The sequence below is a fragment of the Buceros rhinoceros genome, unplaced genomic scaffold (genome assembly GCF_000710305.1).
Source record: "Buceros rhinoceros silvestris isolate BGI_N320 unplaced genomic scaffold, ASM71030v1 scaffold17752, whole genome shotgun sequence".
NCBI lineage: Eukaryota > Metazoa > Chordata > Aves > Bucerotiformes > Bucerotidae > Buceros > Buceros rhinoceros.
The window spans coordinates 5,338-17,021 of record NW_010397336.1 but is presented as its reverse complement, the minus strand read 5'-3'; the positions used below and the strand labels follow the sequence as shown (position 1 = coordinate 17,021).

The following is an 11,684-nucleotide window of genomic DNA, read 5'->3' as shown; positions in this document are numbered from 1 at the left end:
CGTGTCCCTCCCCCGTTAGCCAGGACTGCTGGTAAATGATGGAGAGTGGCTTGGTGAGCACTTCTGCCAGCTCCCTCAGTCCTCTTGGGTGGATCCCAGCCAGCCCCACTGACTTGTGTGAGTCTGTGTGATGCAATAGGTCACTGACCGTTTCCTCTTGGGGCTTCATTCTGCTCCCGTTTCCTGTTGTCCAGCTCAAAGGTCTGGACACTCAGAGAACAGCTGGTCTTACTGTTAAAGACTGAGGCACAGAAGGTGTTCAGTACCTCAGCCGTTCCTCATCCCGGGTCCTTATGTTTCCTTCCACATCCAGTAGAGGATGGAGATTTTCCCTAGTCCTCCTTTAGCTGTTAACGTACGTAGGTCGCTCCAAAAGTAATGCCTCCAATTTCCATTGGAGGAAAGATGCAAAGATGCACAACAGATGCAAAGAGCATGGTAACACTGTTTGACAGAGCAAACCCTCAGCTACAAAACACTGTTTTTCAGCGCAGTCCCCACCACGGGCTGTGCATTTGCACCAGCGATGAACAAGACCCTGCGTGCCGCGCTCATAACAATCTGCACCAGCAGAAGGGCCCCACCGTCACTGTCACCACTGCTGGATCACAGCACCCACCCCCTCACTGTGCTGACAACCACTCTTTGGTCTCCGTAAACGTTCAGCAGCATCAGTGCGTGTCAGTGGGAGCCGTTTTTTCCACGTGGGGGAAAGCAGAGACCCCCAACTTGGCGTCACAGGCACTGACGTGTCAAACACCATGTTGTCAGACGGTCCCTCCGCTGCCGTCTGTCGCACGGCAACACAGTCTAAGGGGATACTGGTAGGAAGGTTCAGCCTCTATGGCCAGACCAACAACATCCACCTCTGACACTGAGGGCCAAGTGAATAAAATGAGGGATTCCTTTCAGAGTGGCCCTCGTGTTTATAGAAACACTTTTTTTATTCTTGTTAACGCAGTTGTCACATTAAGTTCTACTTGGGCTTTGGCTTTCCTAATTTTCTCCCTGCATAGCCTCACAATATCTTTGTAGTCTTCCTGAGTGTCCTGCCCATTCTTCTATAGGCCATAGACTTTCCTTTTCTTCCTGAGCTCCAGCCAAAACTCTGTTCAGCCAGGCCAGTCTTCTACCCTACTGGGTCATCTTTCAGCACATGGGGATGGCCTGCTGCTGCACCTTAAAGATTTCCTTCTTGAAGGATGTCCAGCCTTCCTGGACTCCTTTACCCATCAGGACTGCCTCCTAAGGGACTCTGTCAACCAGGCTCCTAAACAGGCCAGTCTGCACTCCAGAAGTCCAAGGTGCCAGTTCTACTCAGCTCCCTCCATACTTGCCCAGGAGTTGAAAACTCTACCATCTCATGACCACTGTGCCCAAGCAGCCTCCCTCCTTCCCATCACTTGCAAGTCCTTCTCTGTTCACAAACAGCAGGTCTAGGAGGGAGCTTTCCCTAGCTGGCTCCCTCACCAGCTGAGTCAGGAAGTTGTCTTCTACACGCTGCAGGAACTTCCTAGACTGTTTCTTCTTGGCTGTGATATATTTCCAGTAGACTTCGACCAAGTTGAAGTGCCCTGTGAGAACAAGAATTAGCGATTGTGGGACTTATCCCAGCTGCTTACAGAATATTTTGTATATATATGTTTATAGTTTTACTCTCTGCATTGCAACTGTTTTGTCTGAGTGTTTCTAATGCTGTTGTCGTAATGTTGTGGGCAGGGCAGCGAGTTACAGACCTGCCCCATGAATCATATGATTTCTTTCAAAGCCTGCTATTGGGAATCAATCCTTTATTTTTGGTATGCTGGAGAAAATGTATAATGGGGATATTTTTAGTCTTAAATATTCTGCGGAAACCTTTAATGCAGCAATTGCATCTTGATTTTTAGAATCCCCGGCAGACAGCAGTGAGATGACACCAAGTTTGCTTTAGCACTTCCTTTGTGTTAAGATGTTGTCTTAGGATGCCATCACACATTTTTTCTTTTCTTTCCTTGGTTTTCCTTTATGCAATGTTTGTAATGGTGTCTTAAAGGTTCTCGAAAATGCTCTAAAATGAAAATAGAGGGAAGATGAATGTATGTCAAATTTAATCGCTAATAAATAAAAGTATCGTTTGAAAAAAGGAAGGTAAGGAGTTGTATCACAGAAGTGGGTTTACTTTAGCTCTATTTTAAAAAGCCAGGGAAGCAGGAGGGACTCCTGTAACTATTTCAAAACCATTTTCTTCCTTAAAGTGTTTTGAATGGTTTTGTTGTTAGCCGTAAAGCTGGAATTTAAATACACTTGAAAAACAACAGAGAAACTTTTTAAGCAGTTCTGCTAATGTCAGAATTAGTTGCGGAGTAGATTTCGTATGAGGTGTTAATGTAAAAGAAAAAATGTCATGTATGTTTCTACCCTATGTCTCAGGTTATTTTAAGCTCCATGATAAAAGAGTGTGAACAGAAAGTGGAAAACAAGACCGTCCAAGAACCGCAGGGGTAAGACTTCCACTTCTCTTTTTCCTGTGCCTCCAAAGCAATGTTCTGCAGTGCGTACTCCATAATGGTGTCCAGGGCTTCTGATCAGAAATCCCACGCTGACATATTCCGTACTTGAAAGCAGATTTTAGGAACTTTGTCTTTAATTCAGTTTTCTGTCTCCAGTGTAAAACACGGGACAATAAATTTTTATTTGTATCATAGCAATGATGTTCTGGTTTTCCCATGTTAATTTGCTCTTAATATTTTTTAAATCCGTTTAAAGCTGTAATGGAATTTATGTTCTGCATCTGAGAAAGCAGGGAGTGCTTGGCCTAAGCACTTAGAGCAACACATGTGGCACACACCTTGCAACGCTCTTTCGTGGGGGTGGACTGTAGGCTGAAAATCCCAGAAGCAACCAGTAGTTGGAGAACAACTGAAACAGGAAAGGCGTACAAGTATTGAATAGAAGAGATATGGTGTGGAAAAAGAGTCAGTCTCTCATGCACCACACAAAATCTCTCACGCTTTACTAGTGGTAATTCACCTGTGTGCTGGTGCAGTTGATAGTGAACAGAGTGTAGTAAGAACTGAATCCATTTGAGACATGAGCATCAGGTCAGCTCTTAAAGGTGTACTAGAAACTAACTTCAGGCTTCAGAAGTGAAATAATTGAAGGCAAAAAATGTCCAGCTTCTACATCAAATCACACTCTCTAGTGCACCTGTTCTAACAAGGTGGTTGCTTCTGTCTAGTCATATAGAAGGGGGGAGAAATATAAAACCCTTAAGGTTTGCAGAACGCACCGTTGGTCGCCTTCTTTCCTATTCACCTGGCAATATTATCAAGTAGGGGCTGTACTGACTAAGTGTATTCCGGTGGAATGGCTATTTCCATGATGAAATAGGTGTTTCTTTGACGTAAGTTATTCATAGAGTAAGAACAGTTTTATTTGACTTAATCACTCCACAGGCATATTTCTTGCTTGCAACATAACTAGCCTGTCAGTCAAAAATGCATTCGTTCATGCTGGTTTTTCATAGGGCTTCACTGTGTTACTTCCTCAGGCTTTGTAATTTTGCCCTTATCCTTCCTGCTTTCTCTTAAACGAGCTTTCCCAGCATGCCCACCTGTGTGTCCCCCCTGCAGCGACACTCTGAAAGCCCATCCCTTTCCTTATCTCTCAGATTCTTGAGCAGCTCTGTACTTGCTTTTTATGTTTAAAGAATGGTGAATGCTTAGCTTGCCCTCAGCTATATTAAAGGGTGGCACTTAAGACAGCTATTTCCTCAGAAAAAAAACTACCAATAATGATTCTTGACAAGACAGAAACGTGCTAGTTGCCCCATTAGACCTGTCCTGCTTTTAGCAATTAAGCTTTTCTTTTATCAAGGTCCTCCCTGTACTATGCACCTTGTGTAGCAGGTACCCAATAGGTAACTGGCAGCCAGACTCCTCGCAGATCTGACTCTAAGCAATTGCTGTAGACCCTCACCAACCAGCCTGTGCAAGGACATCCCTCCACATAAGCAATGACTTAATATTGTGACTAACAAGTTGATTCATTAGAACCAGTTGCATACATGGGCATCTATGACTTCCCAAATATTTCCCCTGCCTAGGTTTTATGGACTCTTTATTTTTAAACCTACAGACTAACTGTTACTCTTTTTTCATTTTCATTTTAATTCTTTGTGCAATAAAAAAGCCACCACCTCAGACTCTGAGTGTGTAAAGAAAGAAAATAAAAGCATTTTATGTATCTAAATATATAAGTTAAGACTTTTATGTCTGATAAATGGGGGAGCGGGGTAAGCAACTTAATTTATTGCTTCTTGAGCAACTTCTTGACAGCCTCTTGGGAGAGATCCTTAGAAAATAGGAAATTGATTCCTTCTCAGGCAAACATTTTCAGAAAGAAAATTTTTCTCTCCCAGAATGCAGGAAATGTATGTGATATCAAACTGGTCTCTTTTAAAGAACACCCTTAACCTTACTCCAAAGTTTTTTTTATTACCTTACCTGCATTAACTGAAATCTAAGGTTATGAAACAAAATTCCATGGCTGAGCTCTTCCTAATTCTCTAGTGGTGTTCTTCAGTTGGACAGGATTTTCAGTTTTGGTTTTTTAAATCAGTGCTTTTGCCTTTCCCAGATGTTTTAACCCATTTAGTTCATCAAAGCTGTTCTCTCCGAGGCTAGGGTTTGAGTGATCAACTTTTGTTTCCTGTAAGGATTAGACTTTCCTTGCTTTAGCTTGTAGCAGTGCCGACATATTAACCTAAATGTAAGAGGTTTGTATTACTTAAAATCCCTCTTATGAAAATATTTTGAAATCAGTTAGTCCTATTAAGCTGTTGCAGAAACAGATACACGCAAACATGGTAAAAATACAACAGCCAGTGTATTTTCTTTTAGAATGCAGCTGCTGAAAACCGTTAAGATTTGAAAAGGATTAAGTCTTCACAGTGTTGCTTCGTTCTTTATTTAGCCTTCCCCTTTCTTACTCAAAATCAGGCTATGGTTGCAATCTTTCACTGTGTAAAATTAACACAAAATGTTTTACCACTGAAGAAATGACCTTTTCATATACATATCTTCTTTTTCTTGCTAAGCCCTTGGCAATTTCAGTTCCTAATTTCAGCGTTAAATATATGTCAAAGGATTTGATGCAACTAGGAGATAAATCACTGATTTTTGTTAACAACATGAGAATACATGCACTAAAATAAAGCTGGATGCAAAAGCAATAATAAGATGCTGTTGGTTATCTTGGCTTTGCCAGTTACTGTTAGACAAGGTTGGTCAATTTATATGGAGTCACAGAAGTAGTTTTTCAAAAGATATTAAGCTTTGTCTTTTTAAATATTGGGTAACCCCTTTTGTCACGTATTTTCATTAGCAATTAACAAGGTGTTTCAATCAGGGGTAACAACTTATCCAGCATGAATGTTTGTTTTGGCCTTAAGCTTGCCCATAAAACACGCAGAACTCTGTGCAGATGTAATTCATTAGACACTGGTGAAAAAATGGATGTTTACCCATTGCTGTTTGTGGCTTGGGTTTTGTTGTATTTCTTTATAACAACAAGTAAATGCAAGGGCTTTTCCGTAGGACTACTTGTTCTAAACGAGGTGTGTTACTGCCTTGTTGGGCGCTTTGATTAGTTTGTAAAGACATGAGGCTCAATTTGCCAGATTTCATATCACTTTTGTATAGTATAGAAGTACTTTGGAGCATAGTTAAATTATAAAGTATGTCCAGTGTATTAGCCTTCTATTTACAGTAACATAATATTAGAAAACTTGAACTTCTAGGCACTCCAGTTCTTAATTTTTTATTTTTGACATCAGATGGCTGACGTCCCACAAAAAGTCAGTTGAACACTTCCTGGTTTTCCTCACGCTTACTCAGGATCATTAGAATAATGACAGCACGGTTTGCTTAAAACTTGTGGTTTGTCACCCGTTGCTAGGCTTTCTTTTCTGAAGTGAGCAATTTTATTTTCTTGATATTCCTAATGCTTGGAATGTACAATATTTCCCAAAACATTTTCCCTAGTTGCACCCAATTTCAGGATACATTGTAGGCTGGAATAGCTTTGTGTTAGCCGGTTAGTAGCGAGTATAAACTGTTATTTACATCATTCACATGCCCCGTTTTATCATTAAATAAGTGAAATTGCACCAAAAAAATCCCTCTTACAGTAGGAGTGACTTACCTGCCAAGATTGATCAGCTGGAAATAGGCAATTCCCCAGTTAACTGTAGATGTTTAATCAAGCCAAAGATGTCCGGCTATGTGATTGCACCTGAAAGAAGTATTTCACTTAAGGAGTTTATAAATCATTTCCAAACAGCTATGTATGTTCATCACTGGCTGCTAAATAGAATTAATTTTTTTTTTTTAAATAAAATGCCAATTTTAATCAGGTGTTTTCTAAAGAGATATAACCTGAGAACAATTTTCAACTTTACTTACATCGTACTAAAATGATGCTTAAACACTAAATACTAGATAATGAGGAATTTTACAGAGCTTTCAGAAAATGCCAACTGATAATATTTAAAATGAGATGACTGACTTGGATAACCTGTTTCCTGAATAGCAGATGTGTGCTCTGTGATACTCAGGTGTGCTCTGGGGCGCGTACCTAAGGCCCTTCAAGGATCCAGGTCCGTTAGCCACTGTGGAAATGCAGAAGACAGGGAGTCACTTCGGCTTAAAAAGTAGAAGGGATGGGGGATACAGCTGAGGGGATGCAGTTATGATTCAGTTAAGCTGTCTGTAAATCCACAGTACAGCTTTAGCAAGAAGTTTCCCTTTTGTTTTTTCAAGTACTCTGTATAAAAAGAACCACAATTCATAGCAGCTACGCACCTTTCCAGTATGGAATGGGAAAAAATAGTGAGTGCATCCCTGCTGCCTTTGAAGAAATCATTCAAATTCTGTCGAAGCAATTTGATGTTAACTTCAACTCAACCTGCCTTGATGTGGAAGTGTCTAACAGCTGCTTATAACCTTGCAAACTGAGATGTCAGTTCCTGGAGGCTGGCCTGTGCCAGTAAGACAGATCTTGTGATCTTAGGTACGGTTTTGAAAGGCAAGTCCATGCTGATCTCACAAGGGAGAACTTCACTGGAAATGTTTTGTAAAATTGGCCCTGCCTAACGCTGAAAAATATGTTTGCCATTTTAACTACAAATCTAGGAATTATTTATTTATATATTTTAGGACTATATTATTTATTTAATAATATTCCTGCTATCGTAGTTTGCCTTATCGCGCTCTGTCTTGAGACAGATTACTCCCAGTATACTAGTTACATGTATCTCAAGTTGAGCTCACTGATACGCTGTAAATTAAAAAAAAAAAAAGATAATTTTGCAGCATTGGGGTGATCTCTTAACATGTTGAAATGTGTGGCATCTTGTATGTTAGCACTGATTGGGCGGCTCCTTTTAGTCCAGTTTGTGGGTAGATCATGAACTCTCCATTTTCTTCTCTAGTACGTGCGAAGTAGGGTCACTCAAAGGTAGCAGGAGTCACATTCACAACAACCAGGAGGAGAAAGCTCTTGACTCAGTGAGGGGTGGACCTGGTAGGTAGGACCCAGTGCCCCAGGGTGAGCTTTACAAGGGAATGGAAGGAAAGCTGAACAAATAATTAAAGATACACTGCTGGGTTAGTAGATTGATAACCCACACCAATCTTAAACTCTGCTCAGGTGGAAATACTTGGAAGTTGGAAGAGAGTTGGAAATGAAGGAGAGAGGTCACTGCTTTGTACTTACCGATTCCCTGCGCGTCTGCTAATGGTCACAGTCAGAGGCAGGATAGGAAGAAGCGGGTAGATCCTTGGTCTGAACCAGTACTGCTGTTCTTTCGTTAAATAAGACTGACCTTTCCAGTGAGAAGGTGAAGCTAGTCTTTCACAGAGGTATTTGTCACTAAAGCAATCGCCAGATGACTAACAAATGCTCATGTGGTGACTTCTAAAGGCAGTAAAACGTAAACTATTTTTGTGCGCACTACAACTTTTCACTAGGATTGTGAGGGCTTGATAATTCTTTGACAGTGTGTATTTGTGCTTGGTGGTGATTTTCAGTTGTTCTTGATGGACTGGTCTTTTGTGAACTGGAAACCTCTAAAATGCAAAGACAGTTTGGTTGCCTATTAAATAACAGCACGGTGTTCTTTCTCCTTTGTAGCCTTATGTCACTAATTTTTTATTTCCCTAGTTCAATGTCTATCGCAGCGAGCCTTGTGAGTGAAGATACAAAGACCAAGTTTTTGAATAAAATGGGCCAGCTGACTACATCAGGTGCAATGTTAGCTAATGTCTTTCAGAGGAAGAAGTAAGATGGGAAAAGGAACTCCCAGCTAACACTAAGATGGACCTCACAGAGACTGGTTCCTGTACTTGAAGTACTTGCCTTTTAATTTCTTCTGTCTTATGTTCTTGTAGTATAATTCTATTCTAACCTCCAAAGATATTTGCACTGCTTTTGAATATCGCTGTGTATCTGTTAATTTTGGGTTAACTGTGGTTGGTATAAAACTGAAATCATAGTCTGTACCAAGTCCCTGTTCTGTGTTCTTGTCTTTCCAGCATAATTTTTTTTATATAGTGGAAGTTTGGGATTTTTTTTTTTCCTGACAGGATATCAGCAAATATCTGTATTATACATGGAGCTATTATGACGGTACTTAAAATAATGTAAATTTGAAGTCATTGTCATGAAGTAATAAAAGTGGAGATTACTTATGTATTTAAATTATGAAAGAGTAATGCAGATTTTTTTATTATGTTTCTAAAAAGAAGAGGAAGAGCCACCAGCATTTGTCTGTGCTTCTAGGGTTGTTTTTGTAAGTATTGTGCATCTTGAATCCAGAGGAATCGCAGTATCTAATGTATGAGACTGGTTGCACTGCATCAGTCTGCAGGGAGTGCTCATGTGTCGGATGCTTTATGCTGATATTGTAAATGCTGTACAAAGTCCGTCAGACAAAATTCTCACATCTGTTGTGGTTTTTTGAGGGATGTTTTCTTTTGTTGGGGTTTTGGTTTTATTTTAAAGCACTTTAACAGCCAGTCTACACATCCAGAGGCACATCCACTAAGTAAAGGAAAAACATGATACCTTAATAAGTGTTAACAAATGTATAAGCTACTACACAGGGTCCCGGTACAGTTCTGCAGGCACAGGAAGCTTATGCAGGAGAAAGAGTGCTTTCATCTTGCTGTCAGCGCATGGTTCTGTGTACTGTGAAAGCTAAAAATAAGGTATTTTGTTGTTCAGATTGAATCTCAGTTCAAATTTAATTTCAGAGTATTTGAAATCACACAAAGAGAGCTCGGCGTGCAGTTTCTTTAAAATGTTAAACAGACTGCATACATACTTTATAAAAATGACTTTACAAGGACTGTCTTCAACAACTACCAAATACTTTTGTTAGTGAGGAAGCATTAACAACTAAATCCGTTCATTCTTATGCAGCACTTTTTTTTACCTTCTTTATGTCAGTGTGACATGAGCTTCTGGAAGTAAACTCAAGTGCATGCATGAGCTGGTGTGAGATAGCAGGATGTAAAAGCTCAGGCATCCTCTGACACAGTACCACTCGGTTGGAAGTACTGACATCTCCGAGGACAGGGGATGTGGGGGAAGGAAGTTTTCATCGCTGAAGCAGCATATGGGTGGGGTAGTACCGCGGGTATCGCCCTTAGACGGAAATAACGGAGATAATTTGAGACTTCTGACTGCTTTGTGTCTGTGCCTGTGGCTCTGCATAAACAGTTGCCTGCCACGTTTGTGTTGTGACAGGGCCTGCTGCACACTTGCACACTGTCGGTCCTTTTGCACCGCACTGAGAAAACATTTTTCTTGAGATTACAGACAGCTCTGTGCCTGCTTGTTGCTTGTTACCATGGAAATATGCTGTTAGCAGACTGACTGTGAAATGGAGACATTCCTGAGGAATGGAAGGGGTGACGTTCCTCTCTATTGTTCCATTCTCAATAAAAAGTTTTGTATACCTGCCTTGTCTTGTTACTTCTGGTCTTCTCCGAAAAAGATTATCGTATCAAACCAGCTATTACAGCAGAAATTCTTCAGTCTTAACTTTTTTTTCCGTAGCAGATGGTAGACTGAACCTGCTGAATTTCCCATCCCGATGTGTCTGTTTCACTCTGGCTTCTAGTCACGGGGCTCTATTGCCATTTTCCTGCAGGGTCTCCTCCTCTCCTGTGCCACACTTCTTTTTCTCTTTTTTTTTTTTTTCCTGTGTCAGTTCCAGTAGCTGCAGTGCCGGAGATAGCTCTGTGGTCACAAGACCAAAATGACTTCTTTATGGTTAAACTGCTGTTCAAAGTAGGGTAGATGCCTCCTAGCCGCCTGTGAGAGTGGCTCTTAGCCCACACTGACCTTCAGCCAGTGTTTGGAAACCTGCTAATGGGTACGAGCCAACAAACTGACAGCAATTTAACTGTGAGTGACTGTGGAATGAGACTCCAGTTTGTTAGTGCAAATGTAGCCTCTCTGCCCAGCTAGATCTAGTCTCTCCAGACCCTTGCAAAGTTTGCCTTTTGCTAGTCAGCATTTTACTTCATACCGGTTGATCCAAGGAGGAATTTGAGTGAGAATCTCAGGAATACCAGCTCCCTTGTCATGGTAACTACTGAGGTGAAGGGGGAAAAAAAAAAAATCTGTGCAGGCAACAAACCTTACGTTGTTCTCAGGAGTTTTCTTTTAAATTTCCAGCATGGAAAGCAATTAGTCCCCAAACAGTTAACCTTCAATTGCTTGGGATTTATCCAGAATAAGGATTCTGTAAAAACCAACAAAAACACCCCCAAAATGTTGGCTTTATTAGCTCTACCTGAACTTCTCCAACTTGTTGGCTTTAAACAGGGGATATGTTGAAGGTCTCATGCTGTTCTTAGTGTGATTTCAGAATCTCGGAGTCTTTATTTACAGGTTTGACTCCTGTGCTCTTAAGCAAAGACAATCAGTGGGCTGAAAGGTGCATGGCTGCCTGAATGAGTGTCGTGATCTGCCTATGTTTTCTGTAGATTAAACAAAAGGTTGGCCGATATTATGCATGTATTTTGTTCTTCGTGAAAGAGATGGTTTTCTAAAACTATAAATGAGGCAAATTACTCTTTTCCCGTCTTCTAATCAAGATGAAGAAAGGGAGCTCTCCAAGAAAAGCTGCACATTCTTCGGGCAGTCTCTTCCACTCCCCTTTCGCACCAAGAAGAGGAAGAACTGCTGCTACTGCTGTACATCCTGATTATATCCTGGTTAGGAGAACTAAAAGCAGGTTTTTAATGGATTACTGGCTAGAGAAAATGAGGAAGCTGATATTTGCAAATTAAAATGTTAAGATTGAAAGATAAAAATGATCCATGACGAAGGTCTGTTGTGAAGAACAAGGAGGAGTTTTTGTAGTGTACGCATTTTGGGAATTCATTGCTATGTGTGGATGATGATTCAAAATGATGCAGAAAAAGCAGAAGTGTGGGATAGTTTGTTCTCTGCTGTGACGGTGTAAATGGCATTTTTCTTTTCCGGGAGTAAGTGGCTTCACATTGTAGTGCAGTTCCTAATGTGCAATCAAAATGTTTTAAGTAATTTCTAATGTGGATCTCACGGATGTTGGTATTTAAGTAAACCACAAAGGACTAGCAGAGCTTCATAGGGTAGAAAATCATTAA

At 40.7% G+C, this 11,684-nt stretch overlaps 1 protein-coding gene across 1 annotated transcript in view; it reads left to right on the top strand.

Moving 5' to 3' along the window:
• The window catches only part of LOC104502264 (lisH domain and HEAT repeat-containing protein KIAA1468-like), a 15,422-nt gene extending 6,431 nt beyond the window's left edge, over positions 1–8,991 (top strand). Inside the window, exons 4-5 of the mRNA XM_010146218.1 lie at positions 2,413–2,483; positions 8,206–8,991. Of these exons, the coding sequence (XP_010144520.1) occupies positions 2,413–2,483; positions 8,206–8,326 (192 nt within the window). The 3' untranslated portion in view covers positions 8,327–8,991. The remainder of the gene's footprint in view (positions 1–2,412; positions 2,484–8,205) is intronic.
• The last annotated feature ends 2,693 nt before the right edge of the window (positions 8,992–11,684 follow it).